Here is a 25664-nt window from a genome sequence, read left to right on the forward strand (position 1 = left end):
TTGTAAACTGTCAGATATCAAGCACTTCCCTGGATGCTCATGAAGTATGCTTTTATTTACAAAATGCAGTCAGCAACTGAAGTGGTACAATAAAAATTATGTTGTATGCTTTACAAGAGGAAAAAAATCAATTTTTGTCAGCTTCCTGTCTAGTCAACAAAGAAACATAAAAGAAAGAGAGGACTGACAAGTTTGTTTCCTTTTGCGTCTGGCAAATATTGCACACTAAAATAATATTTCCTGTGGCTATTTTGCTCTCATGTTCCAACACTTTAATTTTTATTAAAACTGGATTTTCAAATGTCAATTTGGAAAAATACAGATTGGAGAAAATTTTGTCTGTTTTACATTTGGACCAGACAAATAAATTAGAGTCCATGTCGATAGCACTGGTTTTAACTTGTGACTATGTTTCAAAAATGGCAAAAGCATCCAGTTGACCCGCCACACAAGTAAAAGTGAGTTTCATGGCTGAAAAATAAATATATATTTTTTAAAAAAAAGTTGTTTGACAATCAGTCTAGGTTATTATTCAGTTACTTTTTAAAAACAAATTGCTCTTCAATAGATATGTTTATTTGCTATGCAATGTGCATTTAGAATGTCGCAAGCCAGTTGCAAGTGCAAATGGTTTTTTGGACTAAGGAGCTAATTTGTGTAGGAAGACACAGCACTATAGTTTCTACCAGAATAAATATTCTGCTATGTTTATGTAAGGGTGGAATTCAAAGCAAGTTACAGGTTCAGGCTACAGGACTTCAGGGCAATATAAGCCACACTGATGATTTACACTGACTTTCTCTGAACTCCTTTATGCCATAAGGCTCTTACCTAAGAACTGAATCCAACATGAGGTGGAACTGCCGCAAATGTGCATTTAATGAGACAAAGTGTGGGATTAAACAATCTAATTTTGCCCCTAAATCCCCTTTTCATGTAATTTTGATGTTCATTGGATGGACAAGGAAGATGTCAACATCCTGAGAGAGATCCAATCCATCCATTCCCTGTAAGCCAAACATACACAAATGCTGTGAGATCTTATGAGTCATTCAAGTCACTGTTAGCTTTTATTCCAATGTTGTGATAGTGCTGCTCTTCAGGTAGCAAAAGACATGGGCTCCTCTCCATACCTCTTAATTCTCACAGAAGTTTTGCAGTCCATAGGGTGAGGCTTTGGCAAAGCTCATCTTCATCATTTTTGTTTTGAAGTGGGGTAGAAGGGAGTCAAACTGTCATAAGCTGTGGATGTCCAAGTGTGTTTGTTAAAGACAGAGGCTGTTGTTGATTGAGGGAAGTATTTTTGTGCTGCTGGCATTGTCTGTGAAGGATCTAGAGCCAGCATCTTGCTCCAGATGTAAGGTGATCCTCAGGGGCACACAGTTCACAGCAGACCTGTGAACTGAAGTAGTGATTTGGGAGTTACTTCTCAATTATCTGTCCAGTTGCTGAATGGCACATATTTTTTGAGGGTTAGGGTTTGTTTTGGAGTCTTTTTTTCCTCCTGCTTTTTTCTCTCTAGACTCTTTCTTAAAAGACAACACCACTTGGAAAAGTCCAAGTCTTTCCACATAGCTGGTGCTTCTCAAGAGGAATAAAGCATCCTTTGGGGTAATTTCTTTGTAACAGCAAAGGAAAGAAGAAAAAACACTTTTTTGACTCCTGGTCAATCATCTTTGTGCTTCTTAACAGGAGCTGAGTCTTCACTTCTCTGTTGAGCAAAGGCTTTTGTAAAACCATGAGCTTTGCATTTAAGAGGAATATCTCTTGAAAATTGTGATTCTTCAGGAGTCAGACAGATGCATATGCATCAGAAATCTTTAGATAGGCAGTAATGTCCTTTGGAATGTAGCTTGAACTGAGTGGTTTATTTCTGGGGTGTGCAGAGTTTTTAGGAGAAAAGATGTTGTTGTGTCCTGAAGAGAAAGTAGTTCATAATCAATGGTATCCTTGACTGAAGCAAAAGACAAAACTCAGTGGCCTGTTAAGGAGCAGAGAAAGCAATACTTTCCCTTACAGCTTTTTAGGAGTCCAAACAGATAAATGACTAGTGATTTGTCACTAAAATTATCAATGTAACTGAACTAAAGTTGTACGATGGGGCTTAAGAGAAGATGCCCAGATGGATTGATGACTTGCAATTTGTTAAAATATTTGAGAGAAAATGCATAGTGTAGACTCTGGTACTGCTTCCAGTCCAAAAATTATGGTAGTATTATAATCCAAAAACATTTCATTTTAGGAAATACGCTTCCAATTTTAGGCCTTCCCTGTTGCGCTGCAGTTTCTAAAGCTGTCTGCAACAAGTGCCTGAAATCTTTCACTAGAGCAAATATTTCACTACAGCTGCCTTTTCTTTTTTTTTTTTTTTTTCCTCCTGTGGCAGTGATATTGCCATAGGATGAACCTGTTTGGAAGAACTTTGAGATCTGTGGGGAAGAAAAGTAGGTTTATCTAATGAATTTTTGTGTATTTTGGCTGAGTGCTAAGTAGACTAAACATGCTACATGCTTTTTAAATCCTGTGTTTGACAAGGATGTTGAACTGCTGTGGTTACTACCGCTGTTTCCAGAATACCATAAGGCTCTTAAAATGTACCAATTAGTTGCTCGTTAACAGTCTTGTAATTCATTGTTGAGTCTGTTGGCCAGAGTGAGGTCATTGCTGCCCTACCTGTCTCCTCAGTATTACTGAGGAGATGAGTGAGCTGGTGTTGTGAAGCGCAAATAATGTTTTTAAAATTGTTTATATTAATTGTTATTATTATTTCATCATCAGAAGTTTTGAAAAAGTTGAGGCTCCTTTTAGAAGAAAAGATAACTTCATATGTTTTTCTTAAGAAATCACTTGGACAGTTCTGATAAATTTATGCAATAAAAGTTGCATATGTTCTAGTAAAATTGGCAAATCTTTAAATGCTCTATCAGACAGAGACCTCCTGGAAGGGTTGTAGTGGCAAGTTGTATATACCTGCAATATGCCATGGAGGTCAGTGGAGTCTTCCATTAAGATTTTCCTTGCACAAGCTGCAACATTTGACAAGTATGGGCAGATCTTCCTGGTAAGGTCAGATGGGGCTGTGCATTGGGGATGTTCATGCTGTGCAGGTACAGCTACAGCTTCAGGGAGGGATTGCAGCACTGCTCTGTCTGTGCTGAGGAATTGCTGCCTGTGCCTGTGCAGAGCCTTGCTGCAGGTTCAGCCATACCCACATAAACCCACATTGTTTCCTACGTAATGAAGGTTCAGGCTTGGGAGAACAGAAGGGTATGGAGCTGCTGGTGGGGAGCAGAGGACTAAAAAGGAGCAAGTGAACCCTGGTCATGCAGTGTATGTGACATGAAGGCAGGAGGCCTCCTGGGCAAGACCTTGTCCCTGGTGATGATGTTAACTGGAAGTACATACAACCTTCTCCACTGGTGATGGATCGCACTGCAGGAGGGTGGTAAGGGCCAGTTAGGAGCTGCACAAGTGAAAAGAGTGCTCAGGGGAAAGCCCTGCTCAGGTGGTGTGAGTTGAGGATACAGCAGTCTATGCCTTTGCTGGGCTGTGTATCACTTGGGTTTCTGCTCTGCACTCGAGCATAGAAGTCCAGTTTATCTACTGTGCTTTTCTCACATTCTTTGGTGTGCATCCCAACTAAGAGGATTTTGCTTCTCCGTTTATTTAGTCTAGGCGAGAATGGTGGAGGCTGAAGACCTCTGCTTCCCAGCACTGTGTTTTTCAGAAGCTGTTACTTCTAAATGTATTTGTTTATGTTGATGCTCATGTTTATCAGCTAACGGAAGGGAAAGCACCGCTCATGGATGTGCTGTACACATTTGCAAAATGGGTTCACCAGCTTCCTGCATATCTCTCCTGAGGCATCTCCTTTGCTTTCGGGTTTATGAAAATGCCTTGCTTGATGGGGGCTGCAGCTTGGGAAGGCTGCATCTCCCCTGCAGACTTCCTCTTGATGTGAACTCCCCAACGTAATGAGGGCTTGTTGGGGCCAGACAAATTTAAAAGGAAGACTTAGTGATTGGGTGGACCATGGCAGAGGTGGTCTCTCCATCAGGACCAAACCCACGGCAGCCACAGGGATGATCCTGTGCCATTTGTGGCCCATGGTGGCACAGATCTGGGGATGGTTGCCACCATGGCATCCATCTCTTACCTCATTCCCAATGCTGCTTAGAGACAGCTGCTCCCTGTGAGAGGGGGGAAGGAGGGAGTCCACCTTGGCAGTTCCCTCTCATCCTGGTTCTGCCTTCAGCCTGGCCTGGGGAAGTGCTGGGAGGGGAAAGTGGCTGGGAGGGGCTGCATTCCCTGCTGAGCTGGTGGCCACCACCACCTCTCCCTCAAGCCTCTGCCTAGTTTTGGTGGCATTATGTTCTGCCTCCCTGCTGGAGGTGTCCTGGGGCAGACTTTCAGCCACACGGAGCACCCATACTCAGACTTACTATGGATGTGTTTGTGAAAATGGGGTCATGCACTGAACAGCAAAGGCACAGGGGCCAGAGAAACTCTGAGACATTTCTAGAAAGCAGTGAAGCCCTGCAGGTGTGAATTTATTGAGAAGACAGCAAGAAGACTGCCACCTGTCCTTGCACCACCAGCCACCACAGCACTGTAATGACACTGTTTCCTTCTTGCCAGGTTATGGCTAAATCCAGCCTTCTACCTCTGGCAGGTGCTGTAAGCAGTTGTGTGGATCCGTCCCATAAGGCAGCAAGAAAAACAAGCCTGTGTGATTTGTTTTGGAGTCTGCAACCTCTCTGCCAAGTTTGATGTTTGGTTAGCCCTCCACTTGTATATATGGGGGTTGCTAATGCCAGTTTCACCAAACATGCAAGTTACAGACAGGGTGTTTGGATCTGTTCTGTGCAGGATTTTTTTTGCAGTTTGCTTCCCGAGCTCTTTGTATACGAGGCGGGTGATAAACTCTGCAACAGCCATGGGGGGTGAGGGGGTTTCTGCAACAGGATTCTCTGTCCTCTCTGTAGGTTTTTTCAGGTTAGCAAGATGAGGAGTGGGAGTTTCTTAGCTGTATCAACTGGCTTCAGTTTGCCCATTCACATAGTAGAAGAGTCCAGTGACGATTGTTAGCAGTGATTACCATAATCAAATTTAGGATGGGCCATGCCCTTTGAAATGTATTCCTGAAAGCCCTTGTCACTGGGTGTTAGAAGCCCTGCAACATGCTCTAATCCTCAGCTGTCGGTGAAGTAACACCAGTGGCTGAGCACCAGAAGTTTCTACTGGCATCTGGAATTTTTTTCACTTCTTTGAATATAAAATTAAAAGTGGAGTTCTTGTATAAGAAAAGGGTACAAAACCTACTGAATGGATAGTCCCTTGGTAAACACAGCCTTCTCTGTTGGAGGCTGAGCAGTATCTGACAGCCCATGGAAATAGACCTGTTAGTAGATAATGTTCATGGGAGGCTTTTTTAGTTTGTGTTCGCAAACAGTTATTTGCTTTGAGCTGTGCAGTACAGAGTCCTATAATGTGATACTCTGAAAATTTCCCCAAGTAAGCAGATACTTTGATTGTTTCCAGAGCTTCCTGTTAAAGAATGTAGTTAGAGGAAACAGTTGTTTTAAATGTCGTTTTTGTCCAAATATGGAACAACAGGAATAGCTATATTTCCTGTGAACTAACGGGAAGCCCCCTGGATTTGCATGACTTTGTGAAAATGATGTTCACATCACCAACAGGAAGGTCATATTCACAAAGCAGGGTAGTCCCATGACCTCCCCTCCAGGATAGACCCCAGGGGAATTTGGAAAAGAATGTAAAAAATGAGGTCCCAGCAACAAAACATTTCAGCGCCAGCAATGTGATATTCTTTTGATTAAGAAGACAGAACTCTTTTAAAAACTTATTTTAAGTGAAGTACTTCCAACTGATGCTAATTTACAAAAATAAATATTTTCATTAATAATTAATTTAAAATCTACTAAATTCTAAAAATTTGCTAATATTCCCTTGAGTGACTGAAGTACACTGAATATAGTAAAGAATCTATGGTCTGTCTGCAATCTTTGTATGAATATCCTGCATGATTCTGGTAACACTAAAAACAACAAAACAGCCCTCCCACCAGCCAAACAGAAAAACCCTGCCAAAAATATATGAACAGTGCCCTCCTGTCCCAGTAGCCCTAATGATTTTTTTTTCCCCTATTGTATTTTATGGAGTTTTTCTTCTGAAAATTGTATGGCTTTTCTCAGACTCACAGAATATTCTGGGTTGAAAGACATCCACAAGGGTTATTGAGTCCAGCTCTTAAATTAAATGGCCCCATACAGAGATTGAACCCACAATCTTCATGTTACTAGCACCATGCTCCAATCAACTGAGCTAAACTTTTAAATAAAACCAGAGCTGAATTGTTGTGATTAGTTCAAATTTCATCATGCAGAGCAGTACTTCAGACAGTGCCTTGCCATTCCTTTCAGATATGATGAATTGGTTAATTTGGAATTTGGGACTCTAAAGCTCCCCTCAGACTAACAGGACTACTTAACTCATGCACTTTCATGCAAGTAATCATGAAATGCCAAAGTTTTCCACTGAGTAGGTTTGTTCAAGAAGACTTTTCATCTGGTCGAAAGCAATCCCCAGAAGATATGTTAGGAGAATGGCTCTGCATTTACAGAGAGAAATGAGTGGGGACCACTTCTGCTTCCTTCTGTTGCTCTCATGTACATCAGCCTACAACCAAAGAAGGTCTTCAGGAGAATGAGCATTTTAATTCTTAAGTTTAATGAGTGTTTGGAGATTATTGGGTTGCATGTATTTCCCTTGCTTAAACACAGGCATCTGGTGCCTTTATTTATTATATATTTACATAGACCAAGCAGATGTGACCAGGAACCTAGGGGAGAGCAGTTCCCACCTGGTGTGGCAATTGAAAGCAGGTGATATCCCACAGGACATCTTGAATGGCACTTGTTCTGCTGTCCTCTGTGAAGACTGGATCTGCAGAAAACCGAAATGACACAACCAAGAACTTGAAATAGCTACTGCATGACAGAAGCTTCCAGTCACTGCTGATGAGAGCTGAACTTAATTTGCTGACCTAGAGGGTTAAAGCTTCAAAACCAATAAGTCCTCCCTTGGTTTAGGGAATTCCCTGAACAGCCATAACTCCATAACAGGAGTCTACCTATGATTTGCTGGGGAAAAAAAAAATATTAAAAAGCACATGAAGATAAGTTGCCAGCTGTGGTTTGTGGAGAGTTATTTTTGTTTGTTTTGGTTTTTAATAATGAGGAAAATAACCCTGGAGAGAAGGAAAGACTGGAGCTTGCATTATTAAAAAAAATAATAAAATTTGTCCTTTTGTCTGCTATTTTTCTGTCTGTAGACATCTGAAATTGATGGGTTTGCAAAAGACAAGAGAACTGTGCTCAACTTCTGGTCTCTGCTTTCTGTCCTCAAAATGAAGGAACAGCAGATGTTCCTTTTCCTGAACCATTTTAAGAGTTGAAGTTCAAATCATCAGTCCAGAAAAACTGGCTTTGTATCAAGTACTTTAAGGGTGTATAACTAAATTTTGCTAATTGCTAAGGCAGTGTGGATATTTTTTTTATTTGTTATCTTCTTTGTTCTAGCTAAGTGTAAGTCAGGAGTTTTAGCTACATGTTTTTTTTCAAAGTTGTTAATGGACTGTAAAATCAGTTAACAAAATACTAATTTTAACTGGAATATAGCAGTGGTTTCCTCTAGTGGTACTTTGCACACAAAAGAGCAGTTCTGCTAATTCAGTAGTTATATCTAAAGGGTAAAGACAAGAATAGTAATACAGCCAGGGAGCTATTTTGACATTCTGGAAAGAGAAGAAAATATGACAGGAATGCAAGATAAGTGTCCTGCAGTTGGCATCAGCTCCCTATTTCTGTATTTGGTGGGATGTGAAATGTGAAGATGTTATTGATCCAGCTCTCATGTCAGCTACATGAGTTGTATACCCGAGTGCTTAGGAAGAAGTGTGGTGTCTGTTACTTAGGGATTACTCTCCCCTGGGCTTCCAAGAGACTGAGTTTACACAGAGGTGGAAACGGGTTGATTTTGTAGAGTTAGGAGATTCAGACTTAAAGTTGTCACTGTCAAGCAGCCATCCTATTGGCCTAGCCTTTCTTGTGTTTCATCTTGAAACTGCTATTGGAATTCAGCTCAAATTGGGGTTTAAACTAAAGCAGTGTAGAGTGGGAAATCTACACTGTTTAATCAGAAAACAACATCAGTTCAAGCATCCCATCTAAACAGAAATTGTCATTTTATAAGGAATTAATCACAAGATGAAGTAATTATGATTATTTTTTACCTTTTTGAAGCACATTGGATATGAATTAGGTAATTTGTGAATCGTCTGAGAGTTTTGATATCTGTGCTAGCCTCACCATTCATCTGTTTACAGGTTTTTCTGTGATTTGAAAGACACTGTATTTTGTGCAGAAGTGACTATATTTCCTGGAACGAGATTTTTAACATTAATAAAGTTGAGTAAACAGGGGGAAGTTAATTAAATTTTTACCTTCCATTTGTGCTTTACAGTCTACAGTGTGAACTCGATTGATACCTAAGCAATGAACCTCAGCTGGTGGCTGCACAGCAACTGAGTTTCAGTAAGCAGAGCCTGAGGTGATGTTGTGGGAAAGAGAACTACATTTTGTCTTGAGAAATGCACTTCTGTAAGAGAGTGTAGCTTCCAAGAACTGACTCTGCCTTTGTATTTTTTTGGAGATGTCTGTAGCCTCCAGAAATGGTGCATTTCCAAATATGGCAGTCGTCTCCCTCCTGGGCTGCTCATCTGGCTGTTCGCATCGGTGCTGTGCAAGTTCCAAGCAGTAGTCTTCAAATGCCAGGAAAGTAGCTGGATGTGGAAAAAACAGGGCAAAACGCAACAAGTCTGTAGCTGTGATCTGACAGATGTCTTACAGGCTGCATTGCAGAGCAGAGTTTGTTCTGTCTGCTGCAGGGAATTTTAGCAGCTTTCTCAGCTCTGTCACTGACAGGACGTAAGGCTTGTAAGGCTCAGTATGTGGGTCATGGAAACTACAGGTCCAGACTGGGATGCCCATTCATTGGCAGGACTTTTTTTGAACTCTATGTTAATGTGATAGAAAATAAGTAGGTGTTCTTTAGGCAAACACTCAGGCTGCATGTAGCACTTCTGTGTGCCTCGTGTTGAAGGGACTTAATCTTTTTATAGTTTAATACTGATTTACTAGGATGATTCACTAAGCTTATCAGTTGCAGACAGTCTGGGAGAATGAAATGGAATGGAAATGCTTGTCAAGCAATGAAACAATTTGCATCACTAAAATAAGCTTCTGCTTCTGGGCAGACTTATATTTTGTGGGTGGATTAAGATACAATTAATGTCCTGTAATGTTACATGAGAGGCTGGCCTGTGGTGTGAGGAAGCTATGGGTATTTGTAAATTGCGAGTGTACCATGCAAAATAGGGGAGGTACCTGGTGCAGTGCACCTGGCCAAAATATTTGCATTAGCCTGTAACTGGCTCCTAGACAAGGGATAAAGAGCCTACCTTTTCATCTACCACTCCCCCCACAGATTTTGCTTCCTGCCAAGCACTGTTCCTTCTCTGTTTTGGCACTTGGAGGACAGCAGTGATTGCTCCAAGCTCCATGCAATTTCTGGGGAAGGCGTCTCAATGAGGACTTCTGGGAGACAGGACAAAGTTATTTCTCTCTTGTTGTCTCATTATCTCTAGTCATATGTAGTGGGAATTCATTAAGTGTATTATTCATGTCATGAGAATGATTTAAAACCAAAGTTTAGAAAGGAACAATAATTTGCATAGTTTCATTTAATTGCTGTACTTGCTACAATCATCCTTCTCTCTTCCAGCATCTCATTACTTAAGTGCCCCCTTGACCTCCTTAAAGTGACCTTTGATCCTCAAACTTCTTCCAGTCTGGCCCTCCCATCTTCCCAGAGAAACAGGAGGAAAAACCTCATACTTCTTCCTAGTATAGGCAGAATGCTACCACGTTGCTCAGATTCTAAATGCATTTTAGTAGTTGAGGATAATGCTATTCAGTTGTGGCTGTCATCGCTGGCCAACCTCCCACCCACTGGCCGAGCTTGCAGTCAGTGATAGCAGGAGATGATGTTACTGTGAAATAAAGGCAGCGTTTTGTAGAGCAGGTGCCTCTTCTGGCATAGCAGGCTGCAGCCCTTGCCCCAGACAGGACCTTGTGCAGTTGTGCTCCCTGGTGCTCAGTACCTTCTTACCTTCCTCGCCTTTGTTTATTCTAATCTGAGGCATTAGCAAACAGGAAAAATTGAATATAATGGACTCATTTTTGTGGGGACCAAAAGAAACTCGAAAGCACAGTCCATTCTTCTGGCTATGCTAAATTTGAGAACAAAGCCATACTTAAATAACAACTTTTTTTTTTTCCCCTAAAACAGTGCATGTTAAATAATAGGCTGAAGGAAATATGCAGGGATTAACTTGAAAACAGATGTTTTTAATGATTCAGTGACTTATGTTAAGTACATTCCCAGACGCAATTAAAACAGACTTCTTCTGAATTTAGGGGATGTGTTGATAAAACTGATAACATTCTGCATGATCTTGGAGGAGGAAGTATGAGCTGCAAGCATGCGTCCTCCAGCTGAGATGTCATCAGGCCTGAAAAACTGAGAGAGGTCACACCAGGTCACTTCTTGTGATGGGAGACCCAATGTTTTTCCAGGCATAATCATGTCCTGCAAGGAGCAAAGCTGATTATTCAGTGGGTGGCACTTTTCCCTTCTGATCCTTACTGGAGTTGCACTGCAGCATGTCTTGGTGCTGTTTTCAGATCTAGTTCTCTTCCTGCATTACATGATAAAAACTCTTTGTAATCATGTTAATTCTCATCTTTGTGTGAATATACAATATGCCATGGCAAAATCCCATAATAGTGCAAGATAAAAAATTGTAACTATTTTTGCTTTATGTCAGTATGGAGAAAATTCTACTCCAAGAAACAAATTCAGTGGATGTCCATATAAAAAAAAGGTAAACAAAAGCAATAAATTTTTCAGGAGATAGCACTGTAGTTTTATTGGACAGCTTTTTTTTTGTTTGTTTGTTTGTTTGTTTAAGTATTAAAATTTTTCTGCTTCACTTTAAAATAAAATGTATTTACCAAGTAAAAATGTGACTGTATTATTTGACTTTCTGGGGTAATATTTATTGGTCTCATTGGGGGTTTTCCAAATTCGAAACAGATTAGGTACATTTTCTTTTCATTTCCCAGAAGTACTGAGATCCCAGTAGACTGGAGCCTGCACGTGTAGAGGGACAGGTGCCCAGCATCTGTGCTGAAAGCTGGCTCAGGGGAGGTACTGTCCCTGACTGCATCTGAATAATGGCCTGAAGGCGCTGCTGAAGGATCTCCTGTGCTTTGGTAGAATATTCACTGATACAGACGTTTTACTTCTTTTCCTCATAGTCTGTTTCTGAGGGGTATGACAACAGTAAAAGCAATTGACTGCCGAGTTGCTTACCAGTTGCTTTATGCCTATGACATAGGAGGAAAGGTAGAGAGTAACCCAGATGCACTTAAGAGCGTCTTTGGAAACACAAAGCAAGTGTTAGATTTTAACCTGTGCACCAGTTAATCTGACTTTTCTCATGGTACTGTATGGGTTTAAGCAAACCTTCCCCACACTGACCAGCTTTGCAGTCAGCGGGGTGCTGCTGACATCCCTGGCTCATTGCAGTATGTTCTGCCTGCCACCCAGTTCAGACATTTAATTCTCAATTTGTTTTCTTTTCAGGGATGTTCCGGTTGTGGAAAATGCGATTGCAGTGGAGTAAAAGGGCAAAAGGTAGGTCAGCTCTGTCCATTTCACTTTCTTGCCTGTTTCAACCACAGGGTATAAAATCTTCAGGGAGTCAGGTGAGCCATTGTGTTCAGTGCACTGCCAGGGAGCATTGCCAAGGCCAGGCCATGTGCCTCAGCAGGGTTTCCAACAGCAGCCATCTCTGTCTGTGGCTGCACAGGGCAGCAGGGCCAGGGGTGGGGGGCAGGTGAAGCCCCCTCTGTGGAGGGAAGCCCCCCCAGCCCAACATGGCCATGTCCTCTCCTGCCCCATTGAGTGGGATGCTAACCTGTCACTTTCACCTTTCCCTCACCTCATCTCTGGCCTTTTCACTGGGTAGCAGGTTTGACATCCTGAACATCTCTGGAAGTGAGGAAGCAGTTCAGAAATGCTCCTGTCAGCACACCGTGCAGATTGCTCTCCAGGATGGCTGTGATGCATCATAATGTACCCTGCCCAGGGTTAGACCTGGGAGGCAAAGACTTGGAGTAGGAAGAGGGAGGTTAATGATCAACTTGGATACAGGAAAGTGTTGCAAGAAAAGGTCGAGAAAAAAATATTTAAAACTTCTGACAGAACCTTGCAAATGAGTTTTAAAGTTCCCATTCAGTTATCCAAACTTCTTGTGTATGAAACAAAAAAGGTACTTTAAAGTCTTCTTTTAAAGTACTAACAGTGAAGAAAAATCATAGCACACTTAAGCATTCCTTGAATTCCCCCTGTAAATTACCTGCTTTTGTAAATATTGTTGACATTCAATCACTCTCCTTCTCTCTTCCTGTTTTGTTTGTAGAGATTTTAATCTATGATGTGTTCTCTTGTGTGTGTATATGTGGTGTACATCTAGCATTATAAATGAATGTAAACCAGTTTTATCATCCTGTGGTTGCTTTGGGTATGTTTTTCGAGGTAAGTTATTTAGGTCACCCAAAGGAATACTTAGAAGAGATGGAGGGGTTGTTTGCTTTTTGTTTTGGGGATTGTTTTGTTCTTTGAAATAAATAGACAGCTGGTGTTCTGTGTTGTCTCAAAGGCATTAGCTGCATATTTACAGATGATGGATTTAAGAATGTCTGCTGGTGGCTTTTCTTTGGTGTATTCCAGAACTAGGAATGTAAATTACTTAATTGGAGGCCCAAGCAAGAAAATTTTCTTTGTAATAGAGCATAGATTAATTTGTGATAGAGATCAAAAGTGTCAAGGTCCAAAACATCATTCAGATGGAGTCTCCTTTTTTTTAACGACCCATGAATGTCTGTTTAATGAAAGTCATCTATATATTAAAAACAAATACCACAAAGATTTGGGAAAAGTTCAAAACTCTGAACCTATTCCTTGATAGCTTGATCTTATTGTTCAGTAACAAGAACAAATGAGTCACAGTAGAATGAAGGAGATGTTATAACTCTTTTGTTGAAAGACATCAGTGTTCAGTTCATAGAGTATGCCAGCGTCTTGTAACAAGATAATTAAAAAAAATTATAGCTTGGGGAAATAAATAGTATTAAACCTTATGCTTCATTTATTTCCAGCTGTGTTTCTGTCTGTTTGCTAGAGCTCTTGCTGGCATTTTCCATTTACATAGTCCAGTGTCTCAAAATGTTCTCTTTAAAAGAAATAGATGCTTGTCTGATATGCTAGAATCCAAAACTACCTCACATTAATGTAGGCTGTTTAAAAATGTTGATGAGAGAAAAATATCAGTCCACAGTAACACAAGACTTATTAAATTCCAGTGTGTCAGTGTACTCTCCACTCTTCCTAATGGGTTCCATCATAAATTTCTCTGACTTTAAGCAGATGTATAGTGAAGTATTCACATAATTTTAGACTGTGTAGGAAATGCAGTTACTGACATTAGAGACAACTAGACAGGTGAATGAGTAGATATACCTAGAAAACAATAGTCAAGAAAAGCATTTGAAGGTATTTTGGAATGCATTTAACATATGTGAACCTTGGTCATTACGTTAACTTTGTTTCAAAAATACTTAGGATTTTACTTAGGAACAGAAAACTGAGTTTTATTTTAAAATATCTGCCTCTACCCTTCAGCTCTGTGTAGTTTTTCATCCTGATTCATTATATTTAACATGTGTCTAGAATAAGGACAGCCTGCCACTTGATCCCAGGCCTGGAGACAGAACCTGGTGAAGGAAAGTAAGGGGAGCACCCTTTCTGCTTGCCTCTGTAATATTTCTGTAAGTGGTGTTTCCAATGAATGCATTTGAGTTCAAAACATGTCCCTGCTAAACGTGATTCCTGTTAACACACACATCAGTAATGGTACCTGTTACTTCAAAAATCTATGTGAGTATTGCTTAATCAGAGGACAGATTAGGAAGACTTCCCCTAGCCAAGATTCAGGCTAGGAGAAGGCTGCCATGCCCAGCTCCTGTGGTATCCCAGGAGACCACATAAGAGAACATCTGCTCTCCACTTCTCATGTGGGAGCACATATCCACTCTACCCTACACCATCCACAGCCAACATTCTGCCTACACTGGAAACCCTTTTGATCTGGCTTCCATGTCGTGCAGAAGTGCACAAAAGCTGAAGGGCCTTTTCCAATCCTCCCACACTCTTCAGAAATCCACCCACACCACTTCACTGCCATGGGAGCTTTGGGAGCTGCGGAAGTGGGTGCTGGCTTGACTCTTTAATGCCTTAATTATTAACATCTGGAGAGATATTTCCTACCGTAGTGTGGGAAGAAGTTCCAGAGCCAGAAGTTCCAGACTGGGGTTTAATTAAAATTCATTTGGCCAAATAATTGTATTCATGATCTCATCAGAAAAAGTGCTGAAAATGGTATTTGACTTAAAAGCTGCAAAATGCCCATGAAATAGTACCCAAGAGCATTTCAGACATGGAAGAGTAAATTGCATTGCCATATTTTTCTCTCTCCTTTGAGAATAATTTCACCAAGATGATGGCCATGTTTAGAGTACATTTAATATGTTCTCTCATAAGACTGTTTCCATGAAAATTGCATTTCTATGCCATACTCCTTTAACATGACTCATATGTTATCAAGGGCATATAATTGACAAACTTTAAGGGTTTTCATCCCTTTCAGAAAATTCAGAAAGTGAGTGTTATTGCAAGAGATGGCCCTTATCCTATAAAGCCTTTATTATTACACTGAACATCAAGCTGTTGTTTTAAGCTATAAAATGTCAAATATCACATATTTGCCAAACAAAAGGTGCAGAAATTTTAGAAAAACACAATATTGCTAAAATAATAAATAATTCCTTACTGTTTTCCATTAGAGACATTAACCTAAAACATCTTCATTTATTACGTCTTATGCTTTTTATTTGGCTTTCTGCATAATAACTTTACTGTTCTCTTAAACCTCACTGAAGTGTGAGATCTGTTTAAAGTGATTAGAGTTCTGAATGCTTGCCTGCATTTTATTGAGCTATTCAGAAGAAGACTGAAGCAATATTTTCTTTTTTATTCCTACCTAGATTTTGAGAACAATTTCAAGCAGCTGTCGAGATAAGAAGTGCTAGCTGTTAGTGTGTGCACAAAAACATGTTAAGCATTTAATTGCCATTCAGAACAGAGACTGCACAGAGATGAGTAAAATTCTCCATGGATTGACTTCTTTCTAGAAATGTTCCTTCTCTCATTCATGGCCATTAGCACTACTTTTGCTCTGCACCAGAAACGTGTTAAGGGAGGTAACACTGGAACCTAGCTCTAAGTAATACAGAATGATTAATCTTCTTATACTTATCAGTTAGAATGCACTGAAGTATAAATCCTCATTCTTTAGTATAAGCATTTTATGATGATTTCACTGTCTCAGCATTAACTACTGAAGGTTGAAGTCAACAAGAATATCAGACATGCTTTTGTCATTGACCATGAAGTATTGCAATTAAAAAAAAAATCTTTGCTAAATAGAAGATAAGAATAGAATTTACTCAATGTAACTGCTGGTTTTCACATTTTTATTGTTTGAAAGCATGAAAACTTGAGCAAATAATTTTATTTTGGCATATATTTTTTTCCCTAATTCTGAGACTATATTAGTATTATTATACCTACATAACTTTTAATTCTCTGTTTGTCTTGATGGGTGCATCTTCCCTGTGTGGGTTGACCATAATGCAGAAGTACACAGACTGGCTTTGCTTGAGGTATTTTGGATCTGGAAGCCAGGTAGCTCTGAACTAGACTGAGAGTCAGTGGGACATCTCTGGAGTTCTCCATCAACAGGAGCAGAGACCAGTGTTTTCTCTCCTGCACACTCCTCCAGCCTTAAAAATCACAGATGGTTTTGGTGTCTGCAGGGTATTGTGCTTCTCCCTTTGCTCAGTGCAGTGAAGAGTTGACTGTTGCAATGGACTGTGTCCCTGTATTTTTTTAAGGTTTATGAAACTGGTATGACCTTTGAGGGTTTTTTGTCATCTTACATATCAAAAGATAGAACAAAAATATTTCTAATATTGATGATTTAACACACTATAAACCTCCTTTTTGTAGAGAAGCCCTGGCAGTCAGTGAGAAGATCACTATTAAGTACTTTGAGTTTCCTTGAACATGTTTCAGAGGCAACAAGTCCGTTTCTTTAGTTGAGCAAATCAGTAATCATTAGATCTGTGCTTTTCATAGTCAACCTTTATTAGCCTTTTAAAAATCAAGAATGATAATTTTTTTAATCACTTTTCATTGACACTGCTTGATTTTATTAACCACTGCTCAGTGTTCCTATTTAAGTCCCCTGAGAACACAGGAGGACACAGTCTTAAGCTGCACCAAGGGAAATATAGGTTGGATATTAGAAAAAAGTTTTTTATGGAAAGAGGGAAAAAGTAATGGAATAGTCTGCCTATTAGTGAGGGAGGTAGGGAGGTAGTGGAGTCACCATCCCTGGATGTGTTTAAATAAAGACTGGATGTGGCACTTGGTGTCATGGTTTAGTTGAGATGTTAGGGCATGGTTTGGACTAAATTATCTTAAAGGTCTTTTCCAACCTAGTGACTCCGTGATTTTAAAAAAGTGGCTGCTGTAGGAACTTTGTGTGTCCAGCACCAGTTTATGCCTGAGTTGGAAAGACCATGAACTGGGGACAATAAGGAAACCACAACCAAATAATGCACTCTGGAGCTGGCCGTAAAGTTGGAAAGAGGGGTGGCAGGCAATGTGGGAAGCAAGAATTTGTCTGCAGTCTGGAAAGGGCTAATAGAAAATATGAAATCATCTAATTATGCCTGAAAGGGCAGACTCAGAAGACAGTAATAAAATAAGCAAAGATACTGATCACTGCAGATCTGATGTTCTACAGGGAAGCTTGTCATTCATAAATATTTTTAAAAGCCAGGATGTTGTCACAATTGTCACACTTTGCCAGAAGTATATTTTTATTGATTTATCCTTTACTCAGAAAAATAGTCTTTTTAATTCAAATCAGGTTAAAAGAACATCATGTTTCATGAAGACAGCTGCTATTCTTGAAAAAACAAAAGACCAAAAGAACAAAAAACAAATTTGAATAATATTGGCTGTGATATGCTAAATGTTGAAAAATTTCCTACTCTTTCCCAGCTGTCAGACCAAACTTCTAAGTGGCATCTGAAACCATCAGCTTTTCTTAGTTTTAAATAGTTATAGGAACCATTTGTCCCAATTGTCTCTGACAACATTTTCCATATTAAAAGATGATTTTGCACTCAGTACAGTGGGTATCTTTGATTAATCCAAACCAGTGGATTACACTGATCAATTTATCTCCATGGAAAGAGGGCTATAAAAGCAGTAGTATTAGGTGCCGAGACATGCTCATATTTAGTTTTCATAGCTGACTTCTGAAGGTATTCACAAAGTAATATTTAATTTGGTACAATATGACCTTTTAAGCAGCTGTTGCTAGATGCATTATCTTAGGTTATAAGGGTACTGGCACAATGAGCTCAGGCTCTATTCTTCATGGAATAAAACAAGCTCACAGTGCTTGATTTTAAATTTGCACAACTGTTAGTGTATGCCTTCATTATGGTTTCTTGAAGGGTTGCAGGGCCTTAGCTTGATCTGAAGTATATGAGCCTCCAATGAAGTCAGTCAAGTTTCCCCAGTGTGAATCAGCGTAAGATATGAAAAGATGTGTAAGATCTCTGCTTCTCTGAAATCTTCACATTTGGGAAGCAGAGAAGCCCAGTGCCTGTGCAATATCTGTGCATAGCTTGAAATCTTCCCAAATTTAAAATTATGTCCATACAGATATCTACTGACTAGATACCGGTTACAAAACTTTTGTCCTGATGCACAGTTTTTCAGTATCTGGTCGAATTGCCCACTAAAACTCTGTGATGCTGAGGGGGTTTGTGGGTGTAACTTAGGAGTCTGGGGTCTTAGCAAATTCTGGGGTACAGCAGTAGCTGCATTTTGTGAACCCTTTAAGTCTCTTTAAATCATTCTGCTCTTCAATTTATATTTTATTTGCTGGGGATCTCAGACCAAGACAGACATTAATATACACAGTTCTGTAATATGTCAGTTCCCAACAAGAATTTAATCCTTGATGCACTTAATAATCAGTCTCTGTGTACATTTTCTCTATAGCAATATTCACAAGAAGTGACCTGGGTGTATATAATTATATCTAGGGAACCATAGTAATATGGTATATGATAGTCTTCTTAAATCACTCTCTAGTCTTTCTAACCAAGAGCAAAAAGTGGTTTGGGAAGTTGGTGGTTTTTGTTTGTTTTAATCTCATATCTCATGGTAATTAGTTGTTTTCTTCCTTCCTCTCAGCTACTTCTTATTTCAGATTTTAGACCTATGCTTTCAGAGAAAGGTCATAACTTAGATTAGTCACTGAAAACATCTGGCCATATGATGTCGGCCTTCAGAAAAGCAGATCTGGGTTTTCTCAAAGTTTGGATTTCATTAAGGAAGGGTAAAAAGCCAAATTTTATACAAAGTTCTCAAAACCACTTTCAGCAGAAGCAATAGCAAAGCTTGTGACATTATATGCCTGGAAGGAGACAGAACAGTAGAAGCATGGGATTTTCAAAGAGGAAACCTGAAGCAGCTCTTAAAGGAGTGATAGGGGAGTACTTTATCACACAGGGAAGTTTCTAGCCTGCTGGAGAACATATTTAGTTTAGCCATAAAAGAAGTTGAATATCACAATAGGAGTAAAAACAGTTGGGAAACCATATTTAGGAGATGTTGAAGAGGATTTACATTTCTCTTCAAGTAATTCTAACACCTGAAAAAGGGCTACAGAATAGTTAATTGAGCTATCGATAACAGAGCAAAGAAAGTTAAATTATGAAAATAATTACTAGCTTTCAGTAATAGATAAAGTGTTCTCTAATATAATCTTTAACAGCAAAATAAACACAAAATCAAGGTAAAACCAAGAGAAAAGAAACTTTGATGCCTGTCTGGAAAATCATGTTTATATCTCTTAGAATATTTAACAATGATTAGAAAGGCAAAATGTACCCATAAATTTTGTAGCTCTTAAAGAAAGCATGTGACAGCTTCCACCGAAGTTCAGCTGGAACATTTGAAAATGTATTGATATGCCAACAAAAATAATTCTCACCAAGGCTTGTGTCAAAGTTCAGTGTGCACAGTGTACTGAGCTGAGTGAGTGAGCACAGTCCCTAGCATCAAATGGGGTGTTCTCTCTCTTTTCTCACTGACTAAACAGATGCAACAAAAGCATTTCATGGCTAGTTAGCAGAAAAAAGACTTGAGGGGGTTTGGTAACCTTTAATTTTGTTAGTTGGCTCGAATGTCAAGCAAAGACTGAAAGACAATGCAGAACTGCAAAAGAAATGGTTTTAAGTGGTGGTGATGGAGGGGGCGACTCTAGTACAGAGGAGCAGTCTAAAATGCCTTCTGGCTCCAATGTCAGTCCTTAGGTGAAAAAAAGGGAGGAATACCAAAGGCTCGAATAGCGAGCAAAGAAGAGAAGGCAGCGCAGCCTCCATCTGTATTGCTGCACCTTTAATGGGACAGTGAATAAAGGACGTGATCCCAGCACCTCAACTCAAACTTCATTTCTGTCTGAAAGTGTGGAAATAGAGGCTGGAAATCCAGCAAGGACGACCCCCGTGAAATTCCTATAAAAGGACCTCTGTAGGAAGTTCTAGGTATAAAATACAGTGAAATCAGTGTCGAGGCAGGAGAACTGAGTGACAGTGTTTCCCTCATTTTAAAAAAAACAAAAAAAAAAAAAGGGAAAATAGAGTGTTTGCGAAATTCTCCAGACTATATTCTCCAGACTATAAGCTTTAGATAGCAAAGCTGCCTTTGCCCGCCGTGTGTCACTGGGCTCCATCAGCTTTGAGGAAGAGCAGGAGAGACAGGGGCTCGAGGGAAAGGCTGTGCTGGGGACTGGCAGTGTCCCAGGAGCCTGTGCCAGGCTGTGTCACTTCCCCGCGGGGTCCTCTGGGTGGCAGTCAGACATTAGGGATGTCATTTATTCCGACCGGCCTCTTCACATGTCCTTGGCTTTTTTTTTTTTTTTTTTTTTTTGTTAGGAAAACCTAAAAGCCACCTGCTGAGCAATACACCAACTTCTGGTTGACGCTTAGTGACAAGGATACTGACATTATCTACAATGTCAAAATAAGAAAGATACTTGGTTTTATTATTGTTAATAATCATTGCATCTTTTTTAACTTTATGGGCTTAGGATGAGCAACCCTGGAGGTATTACAAAAATATATATTTTCATGTCTGTTTTACAATGGATCTGGTTGAATCAATAAACAATAATGCGAAGAAGCACTGATTGACACTTTTGAGGCACAATGTTGTCTGCCTTGTAATATTTATATGATTGAAAGTCAGAAGCCAGAATATTTCCTCTATTTTGTGGAAAGATATTTTTCTCCTATGGAACTTTGAAAATGTTTAAATCTTTAGAAATGCCATTTCCAACCTGACCCAAAAAAGCAGCCAGACTAGCACTGTCTCAATTAGTACTGTCTGTCATATACCCTCAAGATATGAGTACCTCGTTATGAGAACTTTATTGCAGTCCGTACTCTCTAGGATCAGCTGCCCATGTTTTTACTATTTATGGAAGAGATTATTTTCTGTAAATATGTCCATGACGAACCTTTGGCAAGAGAATAAAACTTGCATGTAACGTCACATTTCATTCCCGGTCTAGGATCTGAACAAAAATAAATTAAAAATCCCAGAGTAGTCTAAGACCCTTTTCTTCCTTTGCTGTTTCATGTTTAAATGTGAGCCTTTAAACAATGCCAAATGCAAACAAATGCTAAATAATTTTCATTAATGAAGTAGGAAGGGTGTGGAGCATTTTTACTCCTTATATTCTTGGACGTTCAACACTGGAAGTGATTTAATACAATGTGTAATAAAACAAAGGAAGAGTTACTCAGACCTAATGTGTTCAACAGATGATTAGAAGGGGTGGGAAATATGGCACCCTTTTGATTCAACCTGCATGCAGGTGATAGAATTTCCTTTTTCTTTTTACAGTGCAAACACATTTGTCCTTCAAACATCCTCTTCCCTTATGGTTCTTTGAGGTACTTCTGTTCCCCTGAGTGACTCTTGCTGATGAGAAGAGGCTCCTTGACCCAAGTGCAATAAAAGATTTAAAAAATAAAATAAAATAAAATTGGAGATATGTACCTTTGTAAAAAGGTTTGTGTGACTTCCTTCTGAAACATCATAGGCAGTGTTATTGTGTTTGGCTCTTTTTCCTTTTTTTTTTTATCCAGAAAAGTTTAAACATAAAGACAATGAACCTCATACTTTAAACTGACAAACTCTGTGTAGGCAGACTTCCACAGCTCAAGATAAAGTTTAATTGTTGTCAATTGTCTTCTTCTCTCTCATTTTCTATTTCTGTGCTTCATATACCATGCCCTCGATCCGTGCTATGAATAAATATGTATCCCCTCAGCATCCCAGCTACTTCTGGATCTGTAACATTTGTCTACTCTGGAATGCAGCATCACACAAAGCATACATGAACCAAAGACATGCAAATATAAGGAAATATTGAGAGCGTAAGATAAGAGTGTGCATGGCTCAAGAAGTCCTAAAATGTGAACTTTGAGCAGCTGCATTGAAAAAAACTGACTGCTACATTTGGAAAATGAGGAATAACAAGGAAGAAGAGGAATTACATGAAGAAGAATTCTAAATTATATAGGGAGAGGGTCTTACATATAGTTGGTTTAGCTGAAATTGTATGATGTTGATATGAAACCAATTGCTTGGCATCAATTAAATTATAGACGATTGGCTTTTGAATGTTAATTTTACTTCACTCATTTTACTTCTTATTTAACTTCTGAATTTCTTTGAGACACAGTGTATATCCATATACTTGAGCACCAGCTAAACACATAGATACTGATATGTAGGGAAAAGGACAATCAAAGATTGGTATTTCTATTTTTATACTCCTGGGAAGCACTTAGCAGCTTCCTGAGGAATGTTCTGTGCAGCCATGAGGTGCCACAGAAATATGCTTTGCTCTAAACATTCTTTAGTGTTTGGGAGGCAGAGGCCCAGACTCAGTCCCTGAACCTTAAACCTGAAAAGCTCTCTAATTAAATGTTTATATCAATGGAGTTTCCATTGGAGGTTTGGGCTCATCTTGCACCTCAAGCTGCAGGGGTTCTTCAGTGTTGTAAATTCATCATCCTTGAGAAAGGATACTTTCATAGCAGGAGGAGTAATCCTGTCAGAGAGTGAAAAAACAGAGAGAGATTTGATAATCAGGGTGCTGTATGGCACTGCTTCTGCACCATGAATAGCTGCTTCCTTCCCAGTGCCCTCCGCTCCAAATGCAGCCTGAGAGCTCACTTGTCTGCAGCACTGAAGGAGTCCCACGGGTGAAGGTCACTGGCGAGAGAGCAAAGCGAGAAGGAGATGCAGAACGAGCACCTTGGCAAAGAGATCATGAGTAGGAGAGTGCTGTTCCCCAACAGCTTTGGGGTGGCCCTTTGTTGTGGTACGTGTCCGACTCTGATGTGGAGCAGCCCTGGCAGTGCTGGAGGTTGTTCAGGGCCTCAGCCAGCCTGACTTTCATGGCTGCTCCTTCTGCTAGTCATGCCAAAAATGCTGCACTCACATTTCTATGGAACTGAGTTCTTTCAGATGCTTCCTGGCAATGCAAGAATCCAGATTTTGCTGACTCTCCCCCCTCTCTCTGCTTTAGCCCCTCTTCCATTCCACATACTGTCAGGAACTCAGCCCCAAAACTTCTGGGTGAGCCAAGATCTTTACAGAGCTCCTACACAGATTCTTTGCATGTCTGCAGAGTTATGTTTGTGTAATTAATGACTTGTTACTTGTGTGGCTCCATAATTGTATAGCTATGGTGCAGATAGATTCTGCTGAAGAATGTGCAGTGGGAATTTTGTAATGTTAAACATCCTCAGTGCATTTAAGGACACATGTCCTGTAAGCATATAGCAATAATTCTGCTTGACTGATATCCACTTCACACTTTCAATAAAATAGTGAAAATGCTAAGTGCAGCTGAGGACAAACAGATGACGTTTATTGTACAAGTTTAGTTTATTCCTGAAATATAGTCAGGGCCAGTACTCCCTCTGGTGGTTAAAAATACCATTTTAATAAAGAATTGGCTCGTCTCTGCGTCTTCTCTAATGAAACACTGAGTAACACTGAGCCAATTACAATTCTCTAACATATGTTGAAAGAGTGTGGAGAGAAACGCTGTGACTTGAGAGCGTTACTCAGGTCGCACAGCGCTGTTTCCCACTGCGTGCTGTAATTACTGCTCTAGCACCTTGGAGCCAATTCACTTTTGTGCTCGCAGTTACATCAGCTGAAAGAACAAATACAGAGCCTTCATTCACCTCTCGTGTGGCTGGGGATAGTCTGGTAGAAACCATGTAATACACTGCAAGGCTGTTGTCCATTGCTGTAGATTTTCAGATTGTGCTGGAGCATCAAGGTGTGATGACTGTTTTGAATGACAGGTTTTCCTGTTAACAGTCAGGCTTTTTTTACTCTTATTGGAAACTGCATTGTCAATTTTTGTCTTGAAATCATTGCATTTCTTTGCCAAATATGCCCTAGGTAGAATTTCAGTTCAGTGAATGTTAACTCTTGGGAACAGGATAGTACGTGCATTTGAGAGAGGAATTCTGAGTTCACAACGCGTTGGAGTCACCAGTGACACTGGTCTGAAGACAGACCTCTGGCAAGGGCAGGGGTCTGTTGGCTCCCAGCTCAGTTTCCCTTGCAGCAAAGGCACAGCTGAGGAGCTGTGGTGGATGAGCTCCAGCAAGCCCCACTGTGCTGGTGTGAGAAACTGCTCTTGCTGCCATTCCACCTTGTGTCCTGCTATGTCCCTTCTCTCCTTGTGTCCTGCTATGTCCTCTTCCCATTGGCTTTGGCAGCTGCCTGGACAGCTGGTGAGCTCCTCAGCGCACATAGGCCAGACCAAGCTCGCTCACAAAAGAAAAGGGAGTAAATTTAGTGAGCTGAACTGGTGCAGTGGAGGCTGAGGGAATCATACCAGGTGGTGTAAAGGATAAGGTGGCACCATCCGTTTAAAAGAAGAGCCACCTTTGCTGGATAGATCACTTTAGCTGCCTTGTGAAATCTTTCCCTTAGACTGAGTTTTATGCCTTTTCAGCTGAAGGATAGACACGTGTCTGTCCTGCTGTTTTAGTTGCTGTGGGGGATCTCTGGCAGAGACAAATGTTAAGAAATGAAACATCTTGCAAATGGCTTTGGGAAGCTCTTCACATTGTTATTCACCATATGCTTGAGTCTCTGGAGAGCCTGAGAACATCATATTTGTACAGACACAGACACCCTGTGAGCCCACACTTTGGGAAGCAGTTGATTTATATCCATTACCAATCTCTCAAGCCTAGTATCTCCCAGTCCAGTAGTCCCTAGGCAAAGTAATAGGGGAAATAATTTATAATGGGGTGGTGATTATTTCCTCCCCCTCAGCCCTTGATATATTACAGCTGAATCTTCTGAAATTGCTTACTTTATGTGACTTAGCAATCTGAAGTTGTTCCGTGTGCCAAACAGCATTTCATGGCTAATTTGGAAGGGTAGGTGTCAGAAAAAAATGTCAGCCTATTCAGTTAAGCTCTTAAAAGGTTCATGTCTCTTCAGAAGTCCATTCAATTTTAATTTGAACTACCGAATGTAAAGGCATTTCACAAAAGCTGAGCTAACACAGACATCTTGCTTATTAAATGAGTGCAGTGGTGACTGAGCACCTGCTGTCTTTATACGTTGCACCTCCACATTTTCAGCAGCTGAGTGGCAGAATATGCATTTTTGTGAGCTGAGTAATGTGTTCTCCTTTGTGCTTTCTGACAGCTTGCATTGAATCAGCAGAGGTACAGATGACATGGTTACATCTGTTTTAATTCTTGAGTCTCATGAATTGATTTGTAAGAAGCAGAAGCTCTTTCAATATTATTTGCCAAGATTTTGCAGCTGTGAATATTGGAACTTGAACAATACATAACCCTTTCAGTTGGAGTCTCGTGCTCTTCATGCATCACAGCTAGAAATCTCAGTGCTGAGCAAAAAGTAAGTAGGGTAGCAGTGATGACCTGGTGCTTGCCAATTTATGCAGTGTATGTGCTTAATGAGTTGCAGCATAAATGTTGCATGAGCACTTACTATTGGGCTGTTTGGCTGGAATAGTGAATGAAGAAAGGAGCAGGCAGGCAAACATGGGAAGGATGCAGCAGGTCAAGTGTTTCCATGCAAGGCAAGGCACCTTCAGGAAATGTCTATGTCTGTCCTGTACAGCATAATAAGTGATAGCTTCATCTGATCTTGAAGTTCCAAGTAAG

The 25664-nt window shown here is 40.1% G+C and overlaps 1 protein-coding gene across 1 annotated transcript in view; it reads left to right on the forward strand.

Annotated features, from left to right (window-relative positions):
• The first annotated feature begins 11478 nt into the window (after positions 1-11478).
• COL4A1 (collagen type IV alpha 1 chain) overlaps positions 11479-25664 on the forward strand; it is a 67467-nt gene continuing 53281 nt past the window's right edge. Inside the window, exons 1-2 of the mRNA XM_062514963.1 lie at positions 11479-11550; positions 11791-11841. Coding sequence (XP_062370947.1) covers positions 11479-11550; positions 11791-11841 — 123 coding nt within the window. The remainder of the gene's footprint in view (positions 11551-11790; positions 11842-25664) is intronic.

Source organism: Cinclus cinclus, chromosome 2 (genome assembly GCF_963662255.1).
Source record: "Cinclus cinclus chromosome 2, bCinCin1.1, whole genome shotgun sequence".
NCBI classification, from domain to species: Eukaryota; Metazoa; Chordata; class Aves; order Passeriformes; family Cinclidae; genus Cinclus; species Cinclus cinclus.